The 25,139-nt window shown below is 42.5% G+C and overlaps 3 protein-coding genes and 1 long non-coding RNA gene across 7 annotated transcripts; 1 reads left to right on the plus strand and 3 right to left on the minus strand.

The window, feature by feature from the left end:
* Positions 1-6,363: 6,363 nt before the first annotated feature.
* Positions 6,364-8,474, minus strand: LOC4348583 (soluble inorganic pyrophosphatase 1). The gene is made up of 9 exons (XM_015759124.2): positions 8,314-8,474; positions 8,047-8,150; positions 7,924-7,952; positions 7,761-7,826; positions 7,533-7,640; positions 7,382-7,447; positions 7,161-7,281; positions 6,980-7,061; positions 6,364-6,801 (listed from the first exon to the last, which is right to left on the minus strand). The coding sequence occupies exons 2-9, from the start codon at positions 8,144-8,146 to the stop codon at positions 6,759-6,761; spliced, it is 615 nt and encodes a 204-aa protein (XP_015614610.2). The 5' UTR covers positions 8,147-8,150; positions 8,314-8,474; the 3' UTR covers positions 6,364-6,758.
* Positions 8,475-9,355: 881 nt separating this feature from the next.
* Positions 9,356-14,497, minus strand: LOC4348584 (uncharacterized). Of its 4 annotated transcripts, none has more exons than XM_026020823.2 (5): positions 14,272-14,497; positions 13,410-14,027; positions 12,854-12,940; positions 10,596-10,636; positions 9,356-10,499 (listed from the first exon to the last, which is right to left on the minus strand). In XM_026020823.2, exons 2-5 carry the CDS (start codon positions 13,804-13,806, stop codon positions 9,636-9,638), a joined length of 1,389 nt encoding a protein of 462 aa, XP_025876608.1. In that variant the 5' UTR covers positions 13,807-14,027; positions 14,272-14,497; the 3' UTR covers positions 9,356-9,635. The 4 variants fall into 4 exon arrangements, with proteins under 4 accessions (XP_025876608.1, XP_025876607.1, XP_015614609.1 ...); XM_026020822.2 differs by having other exon boundaries at positions 14,246-14,497; XM_015759123.3 differs by lacking the exon at positions 12,854-12,940.
* A 2,517-nt stretch (positions 14,498-17,014) lies between these two features.
* LOC112936699 (uncharacterized) lies at positions 17,015-17,717 on the plus strand. Its single transcript, XR_003239124.2, has 2 exons — positions 17,015-17,292; positions 17,371-17,717. It is a non-coding gene; the product is annotated as an uncharacterized lncRNA (long non-coding RNA).
* A 3,970-nt stretch (positions 17,718-21,687) lies between these two features.
* Positions 21,688-24,498, minus strand: LOC4348585 (cyclic dof factor 1). The gene is made up of 2 exons (XM_015759527.3): positions 24,106-24,498; positions 21,688-23,249 (listed from the first exon to the last, which is right to left on the minus strand). The coding sequence occupies exons 1-2, from the start codon at positions 24,190-24,192 to the stop codon at positions 22,023-22,025; spliced, it is 1,314 nt and encodes a 437-aa protein (XP_015615013.1). The 5' UTR covers positions 24,193-24,498; the 3' UTR covers positions 21,688-22,022.
* Between the last annotated feature and the right edge of the window lie 641 nt (positions 24,499-25,139).

Here is a 25,139-nt window from a genome sequence, read left to right on the forward strand (position 1 = left end):
CAACGAATGAGAGAACGCTGATGACCAAAAATATCATAGCTCTTCGGGCGAGGAGACAAGACATCCTAAACGATGCCTCCAAGGAGGTCACAACACCAAGGACGTCACCATCGCCCATCCGAACATGGACTAGGTTTTCACCTGAATAGTCTCATCATGGAGAGGAAGGGTGATAGCTCGACAACTTCCCAATGGGGGAAAACGATGATTGATGGCGTCGTCATTGCCGGCCCTGGAAAACACCGAGCCACGCTTTCTCTTGCAACACCCTCACCCCCCCTGTCATTGTCATCCCGCACTCCGCCACCCAAACGGCCTTCACTAGCATATGGCCTCGCCACATCGGCGCCCCATCACCGACCAACTGCAACCCCACCTTCCGCAGCGCACAACCTCCTCTGCCGACCTTCGTCCATGGGCTGCTTCTCTGCTCCAGCCCACGGCCGCGCCACCGACACCTTGAGTCATCGGCCTACATCGCCACTGTGACCCTCTCCGCCGCCAACTACATGCGGATGTAGCCACAGACCCGCCACTATGCTAGATCTAGGCCGCCGATCGTCGCCGCGCCTCCATAGGCTCCACTGCTTCGTCCCCTAACCAACGCAAGTCTACCCCGTCACCTAGCCTCCGCCATCGCCGGACAGTCGCCGGATCCGGTTGCGGGACACCCGGATCTAGCCATGGAGCGCTAGATCCGACAGCCGCCAACACTGCTTGCTCCCCTGCTACCAACCTCCACTGCAGCTCTGCCTGCCACACCAAGAGCTGGCTCGGCCCTCATCCACGGGGCACCACTTAGCTTGTCTAATTTCATTAATGTAAAAATTAACTATTTTACTCATGCTAGCACAAGAAAGGAATCACTTCCACCGGTTCATACTGTAACCAGCATCACTGCCGCTTTATTAACTAACAGTGAGGGCCGTCACTGATGGTTAATAAATCACTAACCCCCGCGGTGCTGAAAAAGAACGGTCTGGATCCACCCAACCCAACATGAACCGGCAGTGATAACCCGCTCTAGCCAAATCAGTAGTGATGAGCTAGCAGTGATAGGTGGTTGTATATTACCGTTAGTCTATTACTACCTCCATCCTAAAATATAGTATCCTAAAAATGGACGAGATATATTCTAGTATCACGAATCTGGATAGAGAGTCTGTCCAGGTTCATGATGATATTATGATATGTCTCGTCCTTTATATTACTATCTTACGGGACGGAGGGAATATTTATTTAACCTATTTTTCACTTGAGCTTCCGATTAATTTCCTTTCTTATCATTTTAACATAGCTTAAGTAAGAGTTTTCTTCTTAATATATATGCATATGAGCAGTGTTTTCAATAGCAGGCTAAGACATTTAGCGATTGACCTTCTCAAAAATCTATAGCGGACTAAATTGTATATAAGAGCAAATAGCTAGACCCTTCTCAAACAGCTATAGCCGAAGATTTAAAACCCTGCATTTGAGTAGTATACAATATTGGAGTTAGTGTTTACAAGCAAAATTGCAAAAAAAAGGGGTCTTTTTTTCTCATCTTGGCCTTTGATCCTAGTGCATAGTCAAAGTTTGCTCTACATTTTGAGGTGTACTAGGAGGCATGATCAAATGATCTCTACTGGTAGTGGAAGCAAATAACCACAATACAGTGAATGATCTTATACAGAGATATTTAACCATTTACTACTCTTTCAAGTAGCAATTAAGGATTTATCACTGGACCCACATATCATAGACATATGAGGATCCGTATGCCATAGTCTGTGGGTAACAAATTTTTAATTATCACATCTTAAAAGTGGCAAAAAGTTAAATACCCCCTTCATACAAGATAGGATGTGACTATGAGCATAGCATTAATTGGTTTTCTACCTGCAACAACAGATTTCCACACATTTTTATAAAATGAATTAAAAACTCATTTATTCCTATGACGAAAATTGCATTTATATACATATATGGACTTTTTGGCGTCCATTTAAGCTCAAAATATTTGTGCTCGCCAACTTCACCTGTTCAGTTACTTCCTTGCAATGCTCGCCGGCGCCGTCCGCCGCCACGACGCGGCCACCCGACGCCGCGCCATGGCCGGCGATGGCACCGGAGACGACGACGACGTGCATGCACGGGTGAAGTACAAGGGCGTGGCGAGGACGGCGGACGGGCGGTGGCGAGGGTTCATCACCAACAAGTTCGGGAGGCGGTACGGCGTCGGCGACCACGGCACGCCGGAGGAGGCGGCGCTGGCGCACGACCGCGCCATCCTCGCCATCCTGGGCGCGCACGCTTCGCCGGCGGCGCTCAACTTCCGCGCCGCGTTCAGCGACACGGAGCTCCGGTTCCTCCGCGGGCCGCACGCGCCGTCGCGCCGCGCCGCGGGCGTCGTCGCCGCGGTCATGCGCGGCGCCGCGTTCGACGCCGCGCTCGAGCGGTTCGCGGCGCGCGCCTACGACGCGCACACCGACCCGGAGCTCGCGCTCGACGTCGCCGCGTTCCGCCTCGCCACCCGCGACGCCGGCACGCCGCTGGCGCAGCCGGACGCCGAGAGGGCGGCGTTCGTGGCGGCGGCGAGGAACAAGGTGCACGACGCGGCGTGGCTGAGGAGCTACCTGCGGCGGCGGCGGCTGGTCGGCGCGACGTTCGAGGACGAGAACAGGTGGCCGCCCGTGGTGCCGCCGGCGGTGGCCGACGTCGGCGACGGCTTCGCCGGCAACGAGCTGGTGTACCTCCCCTATGGCAGCTGCCATGTGGACGAGATGATGATCTGATCGCCGCCTCAAGATTACCTGGAAATGCTCCATAATTTCAGTCATTTGCTGTTCATGCTTAATTCTTAGAGATTTTGTTAGTGTGCCTGTCGGCAAATGCCGGAGATGTAAACCATTTCTATCGTTCGAAAGAAAGTCTTCGAGAGGGTTTTAGTTGGGCAATTAGGCCCCGGCATAATTTAAATTCAAAGATAACTTGATAAGTGTTACTGTATCATGCATGGTATTGCATGGTTGATCATGACAATTTGCTTCTCATTTCTGTTTGACAATGGTTGTTGAGTGAATCTGAGATGAAAATACCCAAACTCAAAGTGTGTCACAACAATCCATCTTTTACTACTAGAAATATCATATTACTCCTCTACACTACGATTGGCAACAGGGCGGGTTAGGGCCGGGTTGGATAAGAATAGCCTCGGTCCTGGAAGAGAAAACGTGGGAACATGTCCTAGCCTCACAGGTTCCCCGAAACATGACCAGGGACATGCGAGAGGTTAGCATCGGTCATCCGACAATTGATGGGGTTAGAAACCAGTGGGCAACTAGATGGGGTTTGAGGACGAAGGTGGGAGCCGAGGGTACTGACCGCCGATGGCGTGGGGCTAAGGTGCTTGGTGGCATGAGGTTTAGGTGTTCGGTAAGTGCGTTGGCAGCCGGTGCCCCGCGACAAGGACGGTGTGGAGCCGAGGGTCATGCAAGGCAAGTCGAGCACTCCTGCGGCGGCTGGGAGTCTAGGAATTGGGGGAGGGGGGGATTAGGGTTTTGTTCCTTTTATACCTTAATCAATTGGATGGATGGTTATGGGCCGGCTTGGCAATGGTGGTGGGCTTTTTTGGTGTATTCTAGAGCCTACCCAAGCTTCGAGCATCCGTGGGTGAGATTTGGTCTCCGGTCCTAGTCCTGGATGATATTAGGGCCCCGCCCCGATACATCTAACGGTTCAAAGTTGTCCCCCGTTTTCATGCAACCACTTGCACATGGTGAATCCTTCCGCATGGGGAGAGGGGAAGGGTATCTTTAAGAAAATGTAGGGTTAGTTCGCCCACCTCTTTAGTGATTATGATTGGGTGGTATGCATATGTATTGGTTAAGGAACATAGTAAAATAACAAAGCAAGTTTTATCAACTACTAGGTGATACTCTGCGTGTTATTGCATGATCGCTATGTGCATATGGCTTTGAAAAGATGAAAAAAGACAATTTGTAGTTAATAATGAAATAAGAATATCTTTGAGGTGATTTGGAATAAGGTTTTGATATTATTCTAACAAATAAACCCATCAAATGTTTCTATATGCTATACACCCAACATCAGTATGAAAGAAATTATGCCAATTTAATTAAAGCTGCGTTTATTAAGAAGCTATTTAATTTTAGAAAACAATAAGTTATGGAAAGAGCATGTACAAACTAGAAGAATTAAAACACTACCAAGAATGTTTGAGTCATAGATTGCACGGTAATATATTTTCATCTTATGGTTGATCAGTTTACCCTTTTTCTTATTTTTTTTCCCTTCAAATGGATGATTAATTATGATATATAAAATCTGTTGATGATGTGTCAACAGCTTGTATGTATGGTTGCTTCCTTGTAGATGCAATATACTGCAGAAAACATCCTTTCGAGGATCAAGGAGGAGGTCAAGCTTTGGGTCGCAACAGGGGCCAAAAGCCTCTCTAAGCTACAGCCGTTGAGAGTGTATAGTTCCCCTCCTCTCTGGTCTGTGGACAACCTTAACCCCGGCTATGTAAATACATACAATGCTCTCCTTCTCTATCAATATATAGGGCAATTTTCTTGCCTTTCCTTCAAAGAAAAAAAAAAGAAGTTCAGGGTGACGCGGCTAGATACATGTTAACTGATGATCCAATGGTCAAGAATTTTAGGTTGTTGCAGCTCAATCCATTTTAGGCTTTTAGTTTCAATTACAAAGGAATATTTTTTTTAGATAATGGATAAAATCCGGCCTCTACATCTAAAGTGGATATACACAGCCAAAGGTTTACACGAGTGCATGCACTCTAAAACTCATAATTGAGAAACATGAAAAAGAACAACCGAAAAGAAATATAGGATGAAGATATATTGTTGGGTGTGCCAACTAAGTAATTGTTGTTGGTATCCGTAGGTAAGTCTTTCTATGATGCTTACTGATCAGCAAGTACATCGAACAAACATGTATTATATGGCCTAGGTCCTGTGTAGTATCATTTCCATCTCTAAAGACGGTGGCAGCATGTTTCCAATAAACTAAATAAATATATCATAATCAAGAATTGTGAAAAATATTGTGATACTTACATGTGAGGACGTGTGTCAAACTGTCAATGATACATTGGTTCATTCTACTTGATAGTGCCAAAAAAGACTAAGATACCAAAGTGAGGATTTAACCTTACATATAGGACACCTCTATGGAGTGGAATTCATGTACACAGGTGTTAAGCCCCGGTACAATATAGCCTATATTGTGCTACATTTTATTTTTTTTTAAAATTTATAGAATGGGAATCAAGATATATACCTCCTTGGGAACTGGGAAGCACAGTCGGTGTTGTGGTGTGATAGTGGTACATGACTTCACCCACAAGTGTTTAAATCATGGTGGCCATGAATATTATGCACATATAAGTGAGTCTTTAATATATATTTAGTGAGATCTAAGATGTGCTATTGATTTCTATCTCCTTAAGATTGTGTCAGCAGACACATTCATTGGTGTGTGAATGTGTTGTTGTGTATGTAGTGCTGTCTGTGTGTGTGCGTCTACCATATCCTATCTTACTATAAAGTTATCCTCCACTAACTCCTTAAGCTTGACATGCAAAGATGCCACATCATTATTCACTAATTAACAAAATGCCACATCATAATCTACTAACAATCATCACATTTAAACATCACGCAAACATGTTATATCTTTATAGTTTTTATAATTTAAAAGCTTTTTAAATACAAACATGTTAAATTATCATCCAACATAATTCACATAATGTTTCAATGTATATCTTTATTATGTTTTATGATATCCTATATATTATATAGTTCATTCTCACTTAGTTAGTACTTAAATGATTAATCTATGGTCCAAATTATCTTTGTTCTTTTCCCCTCTAATTAAGTCATATCACATCAATTATTTTTAGCCTTTAGATGATTAATCTATGGTCCAAACTATCTCCCTACTTTTCTTCTTCCATAAAGTCATACTAGCTTACTTTTGACGTTTGAATCACCATTCTACATACTATTTAAATTTAAATTATCATAAACCACATTAATTTATTTAATATGATATTATCTATCTATCTTACATATTATTTTTTTTATTGTTATCATACTAAATTCCCGCAGCAATGCGCGGGGTTTCACCTGGTAATAAAAAAAAATTCCTCATATGTTTTCATTCCCACATTTTTTGGTTTCAAATAAGACGTGTTCCACCAGAAATGCTTAATGTTTTTTTTCTAAAGAAAGCAAAAGACATCATAATCCAAATTAGCTCAATTATTTTTTCTTTTTGACATTATCTTTACGGAGCCCTTTTTTTTTACCACAATTAAATGCCCAAAACATTACTGCCTTCATAGAAACCAACAGGTATACTACTATTCCATTCTGGAAAATTGACGTCATACAATTAGCAGTCGCCAATTAGAAACCAAATACAATCACATATATTACACAGGGCATCATACAATATTTATCACCTGTAGTCCAAAATTACACCATTTATCACCGGTCATGCATCGATGATTCGGCCTGAAGCTAGTTGGACCAACATATTTGCGTGCAAGCAATAACAGTAACATTATTGATTTGCATATATTCTGCACAAATGCAGAAACATAATATTATCCCTTGTTTCAAATATAATGCAAAAATGGCTGCTCAAAAAGAGCATCACCCAAGAGACTTTTATTGTTATTTTCTTCATGAGATCAGGGTCTGATTGCTCCATCTGACGATGATAATTAATTAGCGCCTCAGGCTGTGCAGGATATATTCAGCATAAAGATCCCTGAAATAACACAAACATGTCAGATATTATATCATATGAGATTTAGCATTCAGAAATTCCATGTTTTTTTTGTTTCCTTTGGCAGATTATACAGAGCTAAAATCATCATAGAGTATATCAAAGTCCTGGCTGAAAACAAAGAACAGCATTCTCAATAGATATTTCAGAAGGAACTCACATGGAGTACTTGATGGCCTCCTGAGCAGTTGCCGGTGGCAGGAAATCGTTTACGGCGACCTCTTTGTTTTCATTCTTCTTGTCTGCAAAAAAAGAAACATCATATTTGAAAGAAAATTCAGTCATTAAATTGTTGTGATTGTAGTTAATCTGAATTATTTTGCGTATGGATTGAATTTTACAGTCTTCAAAGAAGCGGCGGATTTCAGCAAGTCGGTGAGGAGAGAGCTCCTTGAGATCATTGAAGTGGCGGAACTCGGGATCATCAACGCAAACCGCGATGATCTTATCATCTTTCTCACCCTTTTATGTTCCAAAAACAAGTGCACCATTAGATCAACAACAAAGTGAGACAGCAATTTTCACAATAAAACTCTGCCAAAAAAGAATGAAGTTGTCATGCCTGATCAATCATAGGCATGAGGCCAATGGCCTTGGCTCTAAGGTAGCAGCCAGGAATCACTGGTTCCTGTTCATCATGTGTAGATGAGTTAGAGCTTGGAGAATTACTCCAACTTAAATGAACAAAAAAAATTCAATAGCACCATGCTCACCTGCATCAGGACCAGCACATCCATTGGATCCCCATCTTCGCACAGCGTTCGCGGTATGAAACCGTAGTTGTGCGGGTACACCACCGATGAGTATAGCACCCTGTCAACCTAGTGATAAAGATTGTCAAAAGATCAATTGCATCAATTTTTTAAACTTGTCAAACTCAATTGAGATGATGTTAAACAGTAAGCAGCCAGGTTGAGAGACTTTCAGCAGATAATGTGTACCTTGATCATTCCAGTCTTCTTGTCAAGCTCATACTTCACTTTGCTCCCCTTTGTGATCTCAACAACCTACAAAAAAAAACATGTCAGGTCCAGATGCATCCTGAAATAAATCGCAGTGTTTGCTTCAATTTGATGACAAATATATTATGAACACGATGCTTACAACATTGAAAACCTGAGGAGCTCCAGGTCCTATACAGCATTTGGAGAGGGAAAATGCATCAGCATCAGCTACACCGAAAAGGAGAGAACACTATGGATAACTTATCTCTTGACATCTACTTACCAATCTCAAGATCATGCCAGGAATGCGCAGCCACGGATCGCTTCGAGAGCGACGACAGGATCCGCTCATTCAGGCATGGGGTCTTCTTTTCTTCAGCCATTCTCCTACACCACCAAAGGCAAATAAAACACACAATTGATGGGCAAGAAAAGAAAATGTTGTCATGAACAAAAAAAGAAAGAAAAAAGAGCAAAACTTCATTTGCTTAATTGCAGCTAGCAAGAATCAACAAAAGATCATGAGAAATTGGAGAGAGAGAGAGCTCACCAGATGTTTAATAGGACTTGATGATGATGATGATCACCAGAGAAGAACAAGAACACGGGAAGAAGAAGAGGAGAATGTGCTTGCTTAAATAGAGAGAGGGAGGGAGGGTGTTGGCGCCATGAGAGGCTGGGGTTGGAGATCCCGGAGAAGTGGCGGGAACAGCGGCCGCTCATCAGACAAGACGACACCTGCATCTGCATGCACCCCCCCAGCCTGAAATTCAAAAATAGGCAATGAGCATGCAAGTATCATCGCAGCGTTGAAATCCGTCCACTCCGTGTTGCTCGGCGACGCTCGTGGCAACAAGGTGACTGTCTGACTGACATGTAGGGCCCAACATTTTTGGCCGCAAAGAAAAAATCCGGAACATCAAAAATAGGTGATGTGCATATGGCTATGAAAATCGCCCGCGTCTCTAACATGACAGCCGTAAAGGGTATAATTAACTATTTGCCACTCTTACGAGTGGTGATAAAGGATTTAGTACTGGACTCATGTGTCATAGATACATGAGGATACACATGTTATAAACAGCGAGTGACAAATTCTTAATTGCCACATCTTAAAAGTGATAAAAAATTAAATGTACCGCGATAAAGATATCGCTAGATTGAGGCATACGTTGAAGACAAGCGCATCTATAATAGTAACTCATTAGGGCATATACAATCAGAGCCACTCTATGGGTCCCCATGAAAAGCTAGCGAGGCACGGAGAGAGCCGCATCCCCCAGCACAGGGACGAGTCCCATCGCGGAGGGACGGCGCGGATAGAAAAGCAAATGCTCGCCGCTAGGGATACTCTCCAGGGCACGCATTGGTGATGGCCTTAGGTTGAAGTCTCTGACATGGCATTAGAGACAGTAAAGACATTGCCAGGTTAAGGCATACTTACGTTTGAAGACACCATGTCTGTGATAACACGCTAGGTTGAGGCTAGACCTCGGCTGGCCAATCAATGACAAGCTTTGGAGCGGTGACGGCAATGGCATGGATGGGAGGGCAACAAAATTTCAATGGAATGTCACAAAGAATTTAATGGATATGTAAAGATCGACAACCTTTATGAACAAGGTTACAGCCCTCATATTTGGTATATAAAATAAGGGGGGTGGGGGGTAAATTTCAGTCATCAGCTACATAGGCACATCTATGTCATTTCTCCTAGCCGGACCAGTTAACTTTAATCCCATGGCAACATCTGCATCTGATACACATCAAGCCTTTTTGCATCCACATCAACAAGAGACAATGCAATGCAATGCAAGGTAAATCGATCATCAGGTTTAGCAAAGCAAACATGCGTTGAGCTAAGCTACAACGCTACATGCAGGCAGTTCTTGATGATGATGATGTCTCAGCCCAGTCTTTGCCGGATTCTCCCTTGGAAGCAGCATGATGCCTCTTGTGGCCACTCCGGCTCAGCAGAGAGATGCTGCTTGCTCTTGGTATCTGGACAGCGCCAGCCACGCAGTCTCCAGCTTGGGCACAGCTCCAGACCCTGGAAGGGCCTTCCCCAAGTGACCTTAGCCTCGGGAATCCGTTTCTTAGCCTGCAGATCGACCACTGCTCGGTGTCTTTGCCGGACAGCCTATCGCAGGCAGGGCAAGGAGGGTCATGCTTCTGCCCCTTGGGAGTGGTTCGCTCCAAGCACTCGGCATGGTAGACATGGCAGCAGGGAAGCACACCAGCAACAGGCAGATCTCCAGTACGGACGATTCGGCGGGAGCCCCAGGGCGATCTCTTGGACAAGAGCCTCTCGCAAAGGTCGCACCTTGTTCTATCCATTATGTTATTGGAACGCAGTGGTCCAGAGCGTTCAGCATCATGTCGTTCTGATAAATCGGTAAGATCCATGCTACTTGCGGCACTCCAGTTTGCTGACTCCCCATGACTGCCACTGGCGTAGGCGTAGTCCATCAGACCTGACGGGCGGATCTCCCCTATTGCCTTGAACTCCGAGGGCATAGGACTGCTGGTGCTTGCATTGGCAACAGGGCTATCAGTTTCTTGCCCTTCTAGTGCATGCTCTGGAAACGAGAGCGGATGGATTGGCTTTGACAGGAATGATCGACGACTTGGGAAGTTGCGTGGGGTAGAGGAATATGATTTTGGTACAATATCATATTCACTTCCATCAGAGCGAGAGGAAGTGGAACCACCACTGTTTTGCTGTCCAGATATCCCCTACAAAAAGAGAAGAAAATCAGGTCCTCTGAAGTATGAAAGGAGAAAAGAACTTATCAGAATATAAGATACACGTAAAACCATCATATGGCATACCTCTGACAATAACAATGCACCAATTGGCTCAGCCACCGAGACTGCACAGCAATACAATTGACACCCATTAGTACAATTGATCATGCAGAAAATCTCATGGGACAAGATCACATACATGTGGGGATGTACAAAAAAGGTGATGTATAAACAATCATCATATGTAATTCAAAAACACCATACATGGTCAACTTAAGAAAAATAAACATGCATGAGCCACAAATAACATGTCATCGTGCACTCATACTGATGATAGAATCGTTCAATAATAGTTCAAACTACAACAATGTAAATGCCAATGTTACTCAAATATGCCACAATCCTTTATACCAAAGTATTACTTTTAGTACATAGTATCTTACAGTTGATGTATAATTTAAATAAAGATAAAATGTAAAACAAAGTTTCTCGCCATGAATTCATTTGATGTGCTCAAACCCGTCAAAGAAAAGAAACAACATAACAATCAGAAGAGAACTTGTGCTCGATCAGGAAAAAGGAACAAGATTTACTCGTGCAGAGAATATACCAAGTTACCAACAATAAAAACAGTTATGATCTGATTCTGAAATAATTGGCAATGCTTAATACTTCCTAGTTTTTATATACTCCCTCCGTCCCAAAATATAACAACTTCTACCCCTTAGGATTTGTCCCAAAATATAACAACTTCTTCACCAACATTTTCTTTACAACCAATCACAACCCTCCACCATTCAATTTTTCCACCACCTCTACTTTTCAACCAATCATAACCTTCCCCCATTTAATTCTACCTACTTTCTTAATACTTGTGTCCAACCCTACAAATGCTTATATTCTAGGATGGAGGTAGTATAATAACTAGTGTAATAACATTAATACAGTAGTAACCCAGATATAGATGAAACAAAACATGCATACAGCTGTCACTTTCAGATATGATCAGTTTAATATGATTCAAAACTAAATTAATGTGTCATGGATGGCATTCCAACAGTCACACAACAGCCATGACAGTAGGGAAGCATAAGAATGGTTCTCTTCTTTAGCTTGTCCTCAATCATTTGTTTCCATGTCAGTTATTTACATCTATAAAGAGGTTGAAGTTATATGTGTAGGGGAATTGTATCCTAATGTGCCAATAAGAAAATAAAAAGCATCTATCCTCATGCCTCCGTTCAAGTATCACATCAAAGGGTCCAGCCCTTGCAGCCTTCTCTCCCACAACCATTTCAATCGTGGGGGATTCTAGATAGCAGTAGCAATAACAACCAACACGCTAGAGTCCAAACACATAACAGAAGGACATGCGGTACAAATAAGGAAAAAAAATCTTCAGTAAACTATATTCAAATTCGTCACTCACAACAAAGAGATATTGAGCTTGTACTTATGAATTATATTTTTTATTTTAATAAAGTTCTTTTTTGTAAGCATCTCCTTACTGTGCTTATAAAATTGGTAACGGTGCTAATACTTAGCTAGATATATCATCTAAAAACTGAATAATCCATACCAAGTATCCATCATGAAAAACTAAGCAGAAATCCAGAACTAAATTTGCAGGGCATGATATGAGTCTTAAATTTGGGAATTGGGACTAACTTTCTGTGAAGAAGATAAACTCCATGTAGCTTACACTCCCCATTTTTTTAAAAAATCCAACTCGAGTGCATGAAATTTATGAAAGATCACCAATTGAGAACCTTTAAAACAGAAAGTGCAGACCATCTATTCAAGCAGGACCATGTGGAAAAACTCACCCTAATACAATAAATTGCATAATTTGAAATGAATGTGCAAAGGCAATGGTGACCACAACAGTCAATGATAAGATTCAAACAAATAATTACAAAATTGACAAAAGAGCAATCATTGTCATCATGAATAACCACCAGCTGATTATCGTGGTATTAAACTAGAATATCTTATCAATTAAATTATCGTAATCATCACTGTATGAGTGTTAGTTAAGCAAACAATCAAAAACAACAATCCATCACACCAGCAGGTTCAAGAGAATTCATCATTGAAGTCATAAGCCCCTTGTTCACCAAGATACTAAAATTCCATCATGAAAAATCAGCACAAACATCAGCAGGAAAGCTGCAAATTATTAAACAGGACTTGTGAACTACAGCATTCTATAGTCGAATCAGGACATTCTTACTGCCTACTGCCCATAACAATAGAAGAATAATAAGCTTTACCACTCTTTATCACTTAAACAAGATCACATTGAACAATGAAATAAAATGAGACAAGATTTTGACAATTACAATGAAACAATGTTGAGTTGCCACTTGCCACCATGCTTGACAATATTAAAATTCCAAGTATCAATGCATTGTCAACAGATAACAGTGCTGTTGCACAAGATGAAAATGAAACCGGTTAACACTTTGTTATCGGGGACTAGGACAAAAGGAATGTCATTTGGCATGCTAAGATCCCAACAAATTAGCAAACGATTTTTCATTCATGTTTTCTTGGTTCGCTTTACAGTACATATCGAAAGAATTTGGTAGTGCATCTGTTGTGCATGAATGAGTGTTAAAAATCTGTATGTGCACTGCAATATGTTGTGCTTGATACTTTAACAAGGTGCAGGGCATTAATGAAAAACATCATGTGGATTAATGCATACTAAAAAATTAGCAATCCACATGGTGTCACACAAGTAAATCCAAGAATTTACTCAATACAGAAAACGGAAATGCAGCACAGGTATTCAGTTTGAAACAACTTGGTCACACTCAAATCTAGAAGTATTAATAAAACAATTATTTGGAACATCAAAAGGCACAAAACATTCTGCTACTCCAAGAAGCATACCTCGCATGTATTCATCAATGCCAGAATCCTGCAGCATAGGAAGCATAATATGGTGGTTCTGGAAGGTAACATCCGGACTGTTAAAATACGAAATGGCACCTTCCGAGGTGGAGTAACGATGATGATCCGGTGGAACATCACTCCTCTCCCAGCTCCTACTAGGCTCTTTACTATTCGAGGATAGCGACGAACCGTAGTGCGCAGCAGCCCCGCTGTCACCCTGGGAGCCATACGACAGCCCCTCAGAATTGATGCGGTACTCCCACCTCCTCGACAGCGGCGGCGAAAAGCCAGCGTTAGTCCGCCAGAGCGGATCGCTCCGCCCAATCGAGGACCACTCCCGGCTAGCCGTGCTGGCCCCATGGGGCCTCGACGCGACGCAGCACAATGACCCCATCGCTGACAAAAAAAACCTCTAATCCAGAAAAACTCTGAGCAGCCTCTACATCCCAGTAACAATCTCCAGATTCTCTTGCTGCGTAAAATTCAACCAACGGGAGGTGCCCTTCTGGCTATCTGTTACTCCACCATCAAATTAACCTTTCGTAGCCGTAAGTAATCGACGAGCCATAAGCTTGTTCGCAGAACTCCCTTGCAAGAACAAACACCTCAAGGCACCTGGAAAGAACGGAGAGCAGTTAGTCCTCATGAATCTTCAAGTGTAACCCACTCAAAATCATCTTAGTTCGGCAATTCTGTTCATGGCATCTCTTCCTTCCCCCAAATTGAGAGCAGCACGCCAATTTAGGGCAAAAGTACAAACGAAGCACAAATGCACAATCCGCCACACCGCCACCAAAAATTAAAAAAAAAATAAGAAAAGGAAAGAAATGCACCTAACCAAGCGAACGAGAGGGGATACCAGCGAAGCTCCAGCCCGGTGGCCAAGCGGAGCGCCCCCCCAGTCGTGGACGGCGGATCTGGGCGTGGGGGGCTCACGGCGGTGGAGGTGCTGGAGGGCGGAGGCCTCCCCCCCCTCGCCACGTACGGCGGCTGCGGTGGCTTCCCGGGGCGAGCGGGGCTGTGGGGGTGAAACGGCGGGCCGCCGCGCCAGCGATTGCGGCGGCGGTGGCGGCGGCGGCGGCGGCGGGGAGGGGGAAGTGAGAGGGGGGAGGGGAGGGAGAAGTGAATGGAGGAAGAGGAGGAGGAGGAGGAGGGGGGTAGTTTGGGGATTTTGCTTCTTTTTTTTGTTTTTTTGTTTTGGTTTGTTTGTTGTTTTTGTTCATTTATTTCTGCTTGTTTTGCATGAGCCATGGGACCATGGTTTCCTTGCCTTCACTTCACTTTCTTTGTCATGAAATTTTGTTTGGTTCATGTGCCATGATGTTGCACTTGCCACCCATCACTAATGCTCCTGATTGTTTTTGTTTTTTATTTTTGGATAGCATGATTACTTGAAAAGGAAGGAAGAAAAAATAGTTCACTCTTACTTAAGTAATAAAATATCGCATGAAAATACATACATATTTTTTTTATGGCCAACAAATAACTTTTCGCACGGAAGCACGAAGAAGTCGCCGTACGCTGGGTTGGCCTCGCGCTCCCAATCCATCACCACTAGGAGCCAACCCACCGTGGCCGCGACCCCCATCTGTCGCTGGCAGCTGAATTGAGGAGAAGGATCTGCATTGGCACCCCAGGCGAGAAGGCCCCAGGCGAGAAGGTGGATGAAGGATCAAGAAGGGAGTGGAGACGACCCCAGTTGGGTGGATTTCGATTGGACTCCACCCTGCTTCCCTCTCGCTCTCTGATTCCGTCCAACTCGCAATAATAGCAGTTGCTTCTTTCCAACCACCTCCCTACCCTAGCATCGAGCTACTCCATCGGGATCCTTCCATTCCATGGCCTCCACCTTCCGACGACTACTCCTCTTTCTCCTCCTGACTGTTGCTCATCCTCTTTGTCCACGATTGCGAGGAGGGAGGATGTGGGGAAGCATCCTGTTGCTTCCCCCTCTCGTCTGGGATTGCGGTGCGAGAAGATGGGGAGTGTCGCCATCATGCTAAGGGAGGATAAGGAGCGCTGTTGTGGCCGCAGTCACGCCGATAACCATCTTCATCCACTCTTCTCACCCCCCCCTCTCAGCTCAGATCTGATACCCTAACCAAGTCTGGTACCGATAAGTATCAAACTGGTACTGACGGGTTTCGACTAGTACCGACGAGGTATCAACCTGATATCGTCGAGGTATAAAAGTCGGACAATACCTATGAGGTATAAAATACAATACCGATAGGTATCGAAATCTGATACCTGATTAGTATCATCTTATTCGGGCGGATCCCATTGTATAGCAGCCCCTATTTTTTTAACAACGTTATGACACGACTCGAGTCATCGTGGCTATGTTTGAAACAAAACTTATTGTGGGGTTTATTTTAACTTATTTTAAAATATGATATTTTGGTGAATTTGATAAGACATAAAGAGTTGATAGTTTGATTCATAACACCATATAAAAAAAAGGAGTTCCTCTACTTTTATTGGTTTGTTGCCCTTTCAACGATGACACGATACTACTCAATTCAACAATATAGAAGACTTATGGTTCCCATTGGTTGGCTAGATGCTAAATACAAGTTGTGCAGCTTATCAGAAACAATAATTTTTTTTAAAAAAAACCTCAGTGATTTAAAAATCAACGCTGGAAAATAAATTGGGATGAAAAAGCTTAAGATAAACTTCAAAATTAAGTTTTAACTTTAACAACTGCTTATAAATGCAACCACAATATTGCAAAAAAGTAACCGTTCTTAAGGTGAACAATAGACATTGTGGAATAAAACATAAGTTAGGCCACAACAAGAAACAACCATAAGCTTATGGTCAGCCATAAGAGAATAAAAATTCTGAGAATCTCATTTCACACTTTGCTCCATTCTCTCTGCCCAATAAAAGGATGATTTGGATTTTATTCTAGTGGTAAATGGGCCCACATCTATTGTTCATACATGACTTAAACAGTGTAGCAATTGTAACAATTATGATCAATTGCTATAGGGCTCACCTTAATGCTATGTTGGACAATAAGTATTGGCCTTGCCCTAAGCTGTAGGGAAAACGAGAGGACAAAAATTGATTGTTCCATGAAGCATGAACAATCAATGTGATCTTTGGTGGGGGCTTTGGTTTGGAAATAAGCCAACTACGATTTTCAGACCAACAACCCAAATGCTGAGATACGCTAATTTGAGACCTATAGGAGGACCATATCACATAGAACTTCCACTCGAAATAGACGTAAACTTTCTCTTCCTTTATATTAACCGCTCCATCCGTTTAATATTATAAGTTTATATAAAAATATAATATTACTTTCAACACAAAATAAGCATATTATCAAAATTTTATATTTAATGTTAGATTTAATGAAACTAATTTAATATTTTAGATGTTGCTATTTTTTTTCGAATAAGAGATGTTGCTAAATTTTACTATAAAATTAAGTCAAACTTAACAAAGTTTGACTAAGAAAAATTCAAACGACATATAATATGAAACGGAGGAAGTAGATAATATGTCCGTGCATTGCAACGAACTCACATAAAAAAAATAGCTTTATAATCTCAGCCATTCCAACGTGATCATTTTTAAGAAAAACAGAGAGAAAAAACAGAATAGAGCACGAAAGCATGGGACAACCTGGAGCATTGATTCTTAATCCCACGGCCATCGCCCATCAGGAACCCTCCGCCGCCGCCGCCCGCCGGCTCCGGCGTGTTCTCCACCGTGCTCGTCGCCGCCGCCGCCGCCGCCGCCTACCCCTAGGGGTCGCGGCCATTAGACCGGCAAGGACACGCTTCTTGCAAATGCTGTGTTTCTTGGAGCTCTGCGCATCCTGCTGCATTCAGAGTTTCAGTTCAGGAGAATTCGGAATTCAGAGGTGGGGTATTCAGCATTCGTTTTTTTTTTGCCCCAATTTGGTGTGCACACTGTGATTTACTGATCGATCGATTGATAGATTGTCCATGTGAGCAGTGTTCAGTTCAGCGGCTGCAACCATGCTTGAAGATGTCAGCCATCTTGATCCTGACAATGGGAAAGTCCTTCTGATGGATGAAGCTGTTTTCAACAAGTCACAAGTGCACGTTTTTTATCTGTAACAGGATGCTGTGATGATTCATATTGAATGATATGCAAACTCTTCCCGTTTTGGGATTATTTCGCTGTAATAACTTTTCACTAAAAACTACTAGTAGGCTTCCTACTAGTAGTTTTTAGTTTTATTAGAAGTTGCATTGTTTTCCCTGTTGGTTGTGACTAATCATGATGAGGTGTGGTTTAGCCCCCAGATTGTCCATCAGAAAACTTTTTTTTGCACGTTTTGCTATTGGTTTTGTTGCACATCCATTTATTTTGCACTGAAAGGCTGTGTTAGGAAGTGTGATGAACACTGCACATGTGTGGATATATATGTGTTTGCTTCGATTTCGATGTGACATTTCTATTCATTTCTTGTTCTCTTTTTATCAGAATAATTTCTTCATAAAGAATTGTGACTTTGTGTGCTCATGCACAGCAATGTTCCCATGCAGGTTGATTGGTATGGCATTTATATCTGAAATTTCTGAAGGTATATATATGTGCTAAGGGGATGAGTTGTGGAGGTGTATCAACACCTTAACTTCAGACATGAAAATGATGCAAAAGTCAGGCACTTAGCTGTATATAATGCTGCCATCAAAGAGACAATGACTGGTACTATTAATTCAGAGTTCTTTCTTTTCAAGCATTTCTTATAATCATTACGAGTTGGCGTATCAATCTTCAATTTGGAAAACTTATGACAGTGTCATCAGTTGAGTTGGAATGTATTGCAAGCAACCTATCTGTGCTGTATTTCACTTCAAAAGGGGTAGTACATCCTCTGAAAATGTTCTCTTTTTCTTTCTTTTTTTCCTGCAAAACACAATATTGCCTGATATAAAAGTTCTCAATAATTCCGAAGCAAATTAATTACCAGATAGAAAGATGAGGACATCAGGTCATGTTCACCTGATATATCCTCCTCTGATAGACAAAAAAAACAGTTACCTTTTCCCCTGATAATTAAGCTTGTACCTGACAACTATTATTTATGAGGCTTAGTTAACATCTTTTGGACCAAATTCTCAGTGTTTGGAGTTTATGGTTGGTGTGGACACAATTGGACCAACCATCTTTTGACATGTTATGCCATGTATTTATTTCTCTGTGTCTGCATTCAACATACCAATTTGACCAATATGTGCCTTTCTATGGACCAAATTGAAGCTTTGACTCCTACTACAGTTTTTTCACTTGAACATATATCATATGAAACATGGGCATGATACTTTATTTTCCTGTAAGTTTTTCATATGCCGATTTAATTACAGTGTTGAACAGTTCCAACTTTTTAGATAATTTGCTATTAGCAACCCACTAGAGAGGCCTTGTGTGATTGCTAACGATTCACCGGTGCACATCAATTATGCGTCATTTACAGGGCATATTCACCTTTGCTTTTACATCTTTTTTCCCCCTTTTTGAGAACGACGTGCTTAAAAATCTATGCGTGTCTATGGTGGGTTGGTTGAAATTTCACTATCTTTTGTCTCTTTTCTCATGCTCTTTTCTTATTTAACCTTGACTTCCTATAAAAATACATTTCGAAACAAAGCGCGATAAGATTGTTTAATACTCCCTCCGTTTCAAAATATTTGACACCGTTGACTTTTTAGTATGTGTTTGACCATTCGTCTTATTGAAAAAATTTAAGTAATTATTTATTATTTTCATATTATTTGATTCATTATTAAATATACTTTCATGTACATATATAGTTTTACATATTTCACAAAAATTTTTTAATAAGACGAACGGTCAAACATATGTTAAAAAGTCAATTGTGTCAAACATTTTGAAACGGAGGGAGTATTTGTTGTGATTTAGGAAGTTAGAATTGTCCTAGTGACTCATGAGTCCGCTTTGGCTTACTTTTTCTTTACTTTCTTTGATGGGAAAGTGCACTCAAAGCTGTTGCAAAGTTTTAATAATTTTCTCCAATCCTTTTATTTTTTGGTGTATCACTTTGAAAAAGTGCGAGGAGCTGAGGTGCCAATGATGTATAGGCTGCAATACGTCGACTTCTTATTGGGTTTTGACCTCCAAATGTCAAAAGGATAATTTCCCTTGTTTTATAACATGGCCGAAAGCTTCTGAAGATAGACACTAGTACATCAGAAAACCATGGCTGTATTTTTTTTTTACTTACACTGAATGTGAATTTTTTTTTCTTGTGCAGCTCACCAACATTTATCTAACATTTCTGAGTTCTTTTTTTTTGAGGGATTAATTTTTAACAGTTCTGAGGCATAACATGAAACAATTCTTAGGCACAGGTGGTTTAATTTGGCTGAAGGAATTATGTTATCATGATCTATGCTTTAACACACAAGTTCAAGTAATCAACTTTAATGCTAGTTAACCTATCTTTTGAGAGTTCAGTTATGATTACATAATTCTGTGAATTGTGGGTGCAATGTCCATGCACTAAGCAATGTCCCAAAAGGATGTTTTAAGTGGCACTAAAGTGATAAGCATGCTTATACCATTGATGAATGCATGTGGTGCTCATCACTTCATCAGTGGTGTGTCAACGTTTAATTAGTTACTACTATTTTGTCACTTTTTCAGCGCATTTGTGTTTGGCTCTCTGACCAATGTGTTGACAATTTGACATGTAGATGGAAGCTTAGGTCAAATATAATAAACAAATACTCTATTGAGCTTGGTTGACTGACGGTGTTGTAAGTAGTGGAGATGGCACCAGCCAAATGTCAACGCGCAAAAGGAGACAGCATGAATGGTGCTAATTAATCCATATGTTGGAGCATTACTAAGCTGCATTGCTACCTAACAAAAAGCAAGTTTAGTTAATAATCACTACTAGATCGCTTACTGTATGTATTGCAACTATAAGGGATTTTAGTTAACATAGGTGGTGTTTGAATCTACTAAAGATGAAGATTAAGTGTTTCACGTAAAATGAGTTGGTAATAAAATATGATTAATTGAGTTTTAATTATTACAAACTTGAAAAATGGATTAATCTGATATTTTAGAACAACTTTCATATAGAAAGTTTTCGCACGAAACACACCGTTTAGCAGTTTGAAAAGCGTGCCACGAAAATCCAAAAGTGTATCCACTCTTTGTCGTGGATTCGAACAGGACCATAGTCATATTTGTTTTGCTTCATAATACTCGCTCCGATTAAAAATATAAGGTGTATTAGGTTTTTGCTTCATAATACTCGCTCCGATTAAAATATAAGGTGTATTAGGTTTTTGCACGGTCTCTAACCTTATACTTCTACCATTAGTTTCTTTCATAATATATTATCACATTATCTAAAAAATAATATATTATCAACAGCTGCAAAATTAACATCATATAAAAATATTTTCAAATACGAAGCTAGTAATACAATATAGTTGGCACTAAACACATAACTGTTTGCTTTAATTATTAGTCCAAAATTTGTTAGTTTAGTTACTAGTCAAAATGTTGACTTTGTGGAAAACTATGACAGCTTATATTTTCAAACGGATGGAATGTTAAATTAGTAATGCATAGACAGGATAATCCATCAACTAGATATAGGTGATAAATAAATGTATTTCCTTTGAGTCCATGTGGCCCCACTAAAAAATGCCAACATGTCCATCTCCAATCTTTTGCTAGATCAAGCCTTTCATATATTAATTAATATTTTGTTTTGTGAATCCTTTTGTTGTTGGTTGGACCGCTTGTAGGACTGAGCTGGCAGTATGTAAAGGAGCTAACCATTCAGCTTTCACTTTTGAAGGTCAGTGGGGCAATTGGACAAGCAGTTGCTTGTCACTTTCTTTTCTTTTGGCCATGCCTGCCTCCACTTTTTGCACCACTTTCCTAGTTCAATTATCTCAACAAAAAGGCAAATAAATAAATATAAGGGAAATAAAGAAAGAAATGCAAAAGGAATGATACAGAGAAACCAACAAAGAAATCAGATACTGTTTCTGCTGTCCCTGCCAATCCTGAGATGAGAAAGACTTGGACAAATTTGAGAGTTTACCAGAATGTCAGAATATGTCCTTACCCATACCATGAATCCTATGGACTACTTGTGTATTCACTCTCTTTTTTTTTTCTCTGAAAACCCATAAAATTTTATTTCATATCAAGGAACAAAGTACATGGTTTATGGTGCAATTAGTTGCACACTGAAACTATTCTTCAGACTGAAGCTTGCAACAATATTACAACAGATTGCTGAAGAAATGAAATACCTCAAGCCATATATTCCATCTAATTGATTCTTATTTATCTACAAAACCAGGGGCCTTACTTATCTCCTGGCTCCAAACCCAAATACTAGCTATATCCATTTAAACAGCTATTTTCTAAATAGTATTTACATGCTACCTATGGTTACAACTATATCTCCACAAGTAGCTATGTCATACACTTCCCCCAAATACCCCTAGTATACAAATACTCTGTCTGATTCACAAAAAAATCAGCACTGTCAGGCTACTAACTTCGTGTTCAGTTCAGAAGCAGCAGAGAGGATGAAGGCAAAAAAAAAAAAATCTTGCAAGATGGCCTTCAAGATCCCTCCTGGAAGGTCGCGGATCGGGTAAGCGCGACGGGGTTGGTGTGCAAGAGCGGCAAGCTCGTGATCGCCGGATGTTTCGCCGTCTTGCTGTCCCTCTTTGGCTCGAACACCGTGGTGGCGAGCTTGTGCACGCCGGTGCCATCGTCGTCGTTGTTATCATCCGCCTTGTCGCCGCCTCTGAAGGCGAAGAGTGACCGGATTGAGCTCCGGGCAACCTCGTCGGCGTTGTCGATCCGGATCGTCTTCGGCACCCACACTTTACCATTGCCATGGTGATCTCTTGCCTCATGATCACCACCCTCTCTGGGATGCTTGCCTAGTGTGAAGGAGGAGACTGAAGGTGTAGCACTTGTAGGTGGTGATGATGATGAGATGGCCTGAGACTGGACTGTGGCCGGCCATGGGAGGCTCCAAGCTCCAGGAGGTGGAATCATGCAGCCCCAGTACGCCGGCGCCGCCGGGTATATCGGGATCGCGATCCCCGAGGTGTAGTAGGGCCAGATGCCGCCACCGTTCATGGCTGAATGATGATGATGATGAGGAGGAGGAGGATGCTGCTGCAACCCGTTTGCAGGTTTTGCTACAGTGTTGCCGATCTGCTCGTCGTCCCTGTTGCTCGACACCTCGCTGCACGCGGCGGCGGCGTCGGCGTTCCGGGCATGGGCGACGAGCCCCTCCTTGCCGAGGCGCGTCATCTTGTCGGCGAGGTCCAGGGTGACCGGCGGCGCGTCGTGTCCGCCTCCGCCGCCGCCGAAGCTGAGCACGGTGGCGTTGGTGGCGTCGTGGGGCGCCGCGGGCATGGCGGCGGCGGCGGCGCAGGCGCGGACGCGGTGGAGGAAGTGGGCGGCGGCGGTGGCGTTCTTGTTCTTGCGGCGGCCGGCGCCGACGGGGACGTTGCGCATGGCGCCGCCGGCGGTCCAGTAGCGCTGGCAGTGCTTGCAGAAGTGGCGAGGCTGGTTGACGTTGTAGTTGTTGAAGTAGCAGAACTTGGTGTCCATGCTGCTGCACCGCGGGCATGGCAGGATCTTGTCCGGCTTCTTCAGCTTCATCTCCTTCTGCTGCTGCTGATGGCTCGCCGCCTCGCCGCCCGGCTGCGGCGGGCTCTCGCCGTCGACGACCTCCGACCGCGGGGAGGGGTCGGCGACGGCGACAGCGGCGGTTTCTTGGACGTCGGATTCGGTTGAGCTGCTGCTACTGCCACTATGCTGCTGAACATCCTGCAAATTAGCAACAGTCAAATTAGTTGATCAGTTCTGAAGAAGTGATAATTACTATAGTTCTTGATAAACACTGTAAATTTTTTAGCCTTTTTTTGGGTATAAATCAGGAGGATACAACTGTACAGGCTATGGTTAACATCACCACATATTTGTAATTATCTGATACTATCCATGAGTGCAAATTTAGAGAGAGAAAATATTTATTTCCATTTTGTTGTTTCAGGGTTACAGTACTAGGTACTTTTGCTGTATTGGGAATTGGTTCCTGTTTCTGAACTCTATCTGAAGGTTGGAAAATTACTAGTTTTTTCTTTCACAGCTTATAAGAAAGGAAATTTGGACCAACATAGATGGATCCTAGGAGGCTAAAAGACAAGGCTTTGTCTCAACTCCTAAAAACTCTGAAGAGACCAACCAAACAGGTCAGGTCCATCTTCAGAAACTCTAGATTTGCACCAAATCAAGCCCCCCATACCACACCAACTTAAATTAGCATATATTTATTTAAGAGAAAAAATGACTTCCATCACCCTTCCTTATGAACTGTAAATAAAAAAAAATCTTTATACTTTTCCTAATAGAAATTTCAGCTTCATCAAACTCTTCAAACTAGCACTCACTACTGCACCTTTGGAAGGCCTCCTATGCCTTCACATAAAAGAAAAACAAAAGATTTTTTGCAGTTTAAGATGAGAAGAGACATACAAGAATTACAGAGCAGAGACCCAAACCGAAAATTCCCCAAGAGACGCAGAGCCAAGAATCAAAAACTAAAACAAAAAAAACAAAAACAACAACAACAACGACAAACGACGATCCTGATCGATCGAAGCAGGGCAGGAACAAAACCAACCTTGGCATCCGGCTGCACCGGGATCGTCTTCCCGAACAGCTTGATCAGCCCATCTCCTCCTCCTCCTCCTCCTCTGCACTCACCCATCTCACCCAAGCTCTCCTCTGATTCTCTCTCTCTAGCTCGTCTTCTTGCGCCTCCGCTGCTGCTGCTGCTGCTGCAACACTGGAACAAGAGCAAGAACAACAAGTACAAGAAGAAGAAGAAGAAGGGGGATTGGGGTTGTAGGAGGGAGGAGGAGGGAATTGGGGGTTCTTGGAGTGATGCGTGCGGCGGCTGGCTATAAGAGAAGGGAGGGAGGAGGAGGGTGGGGGCCACGTAGGAGGGTGTCGAGAGCCACAAGCTTGGCCTTGTGGCCTCAAGGGTGCGTTTTTTGATTCTCTTCCTCGTCGCCTTTTCCCACACCCCCCGTCGCCCTCACCCGCACCTGGCCCCTTCTTCGCTTGGCTGCAATCTTTCCTCTTTTCCCTCTTTTGCACTTACCACCCCCTCCCATTTGTTTTCTCTCCTTTCTTGTCCTCCTCGTTGTCATCCCTTGTGATGTTTCTACATTGTTTTTCAGAGGGCTGCTACAAAACGGAATCCCGTTGCAACGGGATAGATATATTAACTATTCTTTTGCACGAGTATCACATGTATCAGGTCCTAGATATCACAAGTACCGAGTAACAGGTATCACAGGTATCGGGTACTATGTAGCTGGTACCACAACAAGTATCAGGTATCAGATACTGTCTTATAAGGGTATCCCGTTCCAACGGGATAATGTTGTCTAGGTTTTTTTTAATAATAAAGGTGTTTTTTTATCCGGCCTCTACATCCAACCAGGATATATGCGGTTATCTTAGGGTGCTACTCAGATGACTACAGCCACTCTACTACATGCCCTTTCGTATTTCTATATTGCAATTACTAGTAGCATGTTCGTTTTTTTGCAACGGATCAGAATCATAAAATAATTGTGGATTGGGTGGGTGATGAGATGAATTGAGGGTAAAGCACAGGCTAAGCTCATATAATTAGGGATTGGCTGG

Source organism: Oryza sativa, chromosome 10, assembly GCF_034140825.1.
Source record: "Oryza sativa Japonica Group chromosome 10, ASM3414082v1".
In the NCBI taxonomy this organism is placed as follows: domain Eukaryota; kingdom Viridiplantae; phylum Streptophyta; class Magnoliopsida; order Poales; family Poaceae; genus Oryza; species Oryza sativa.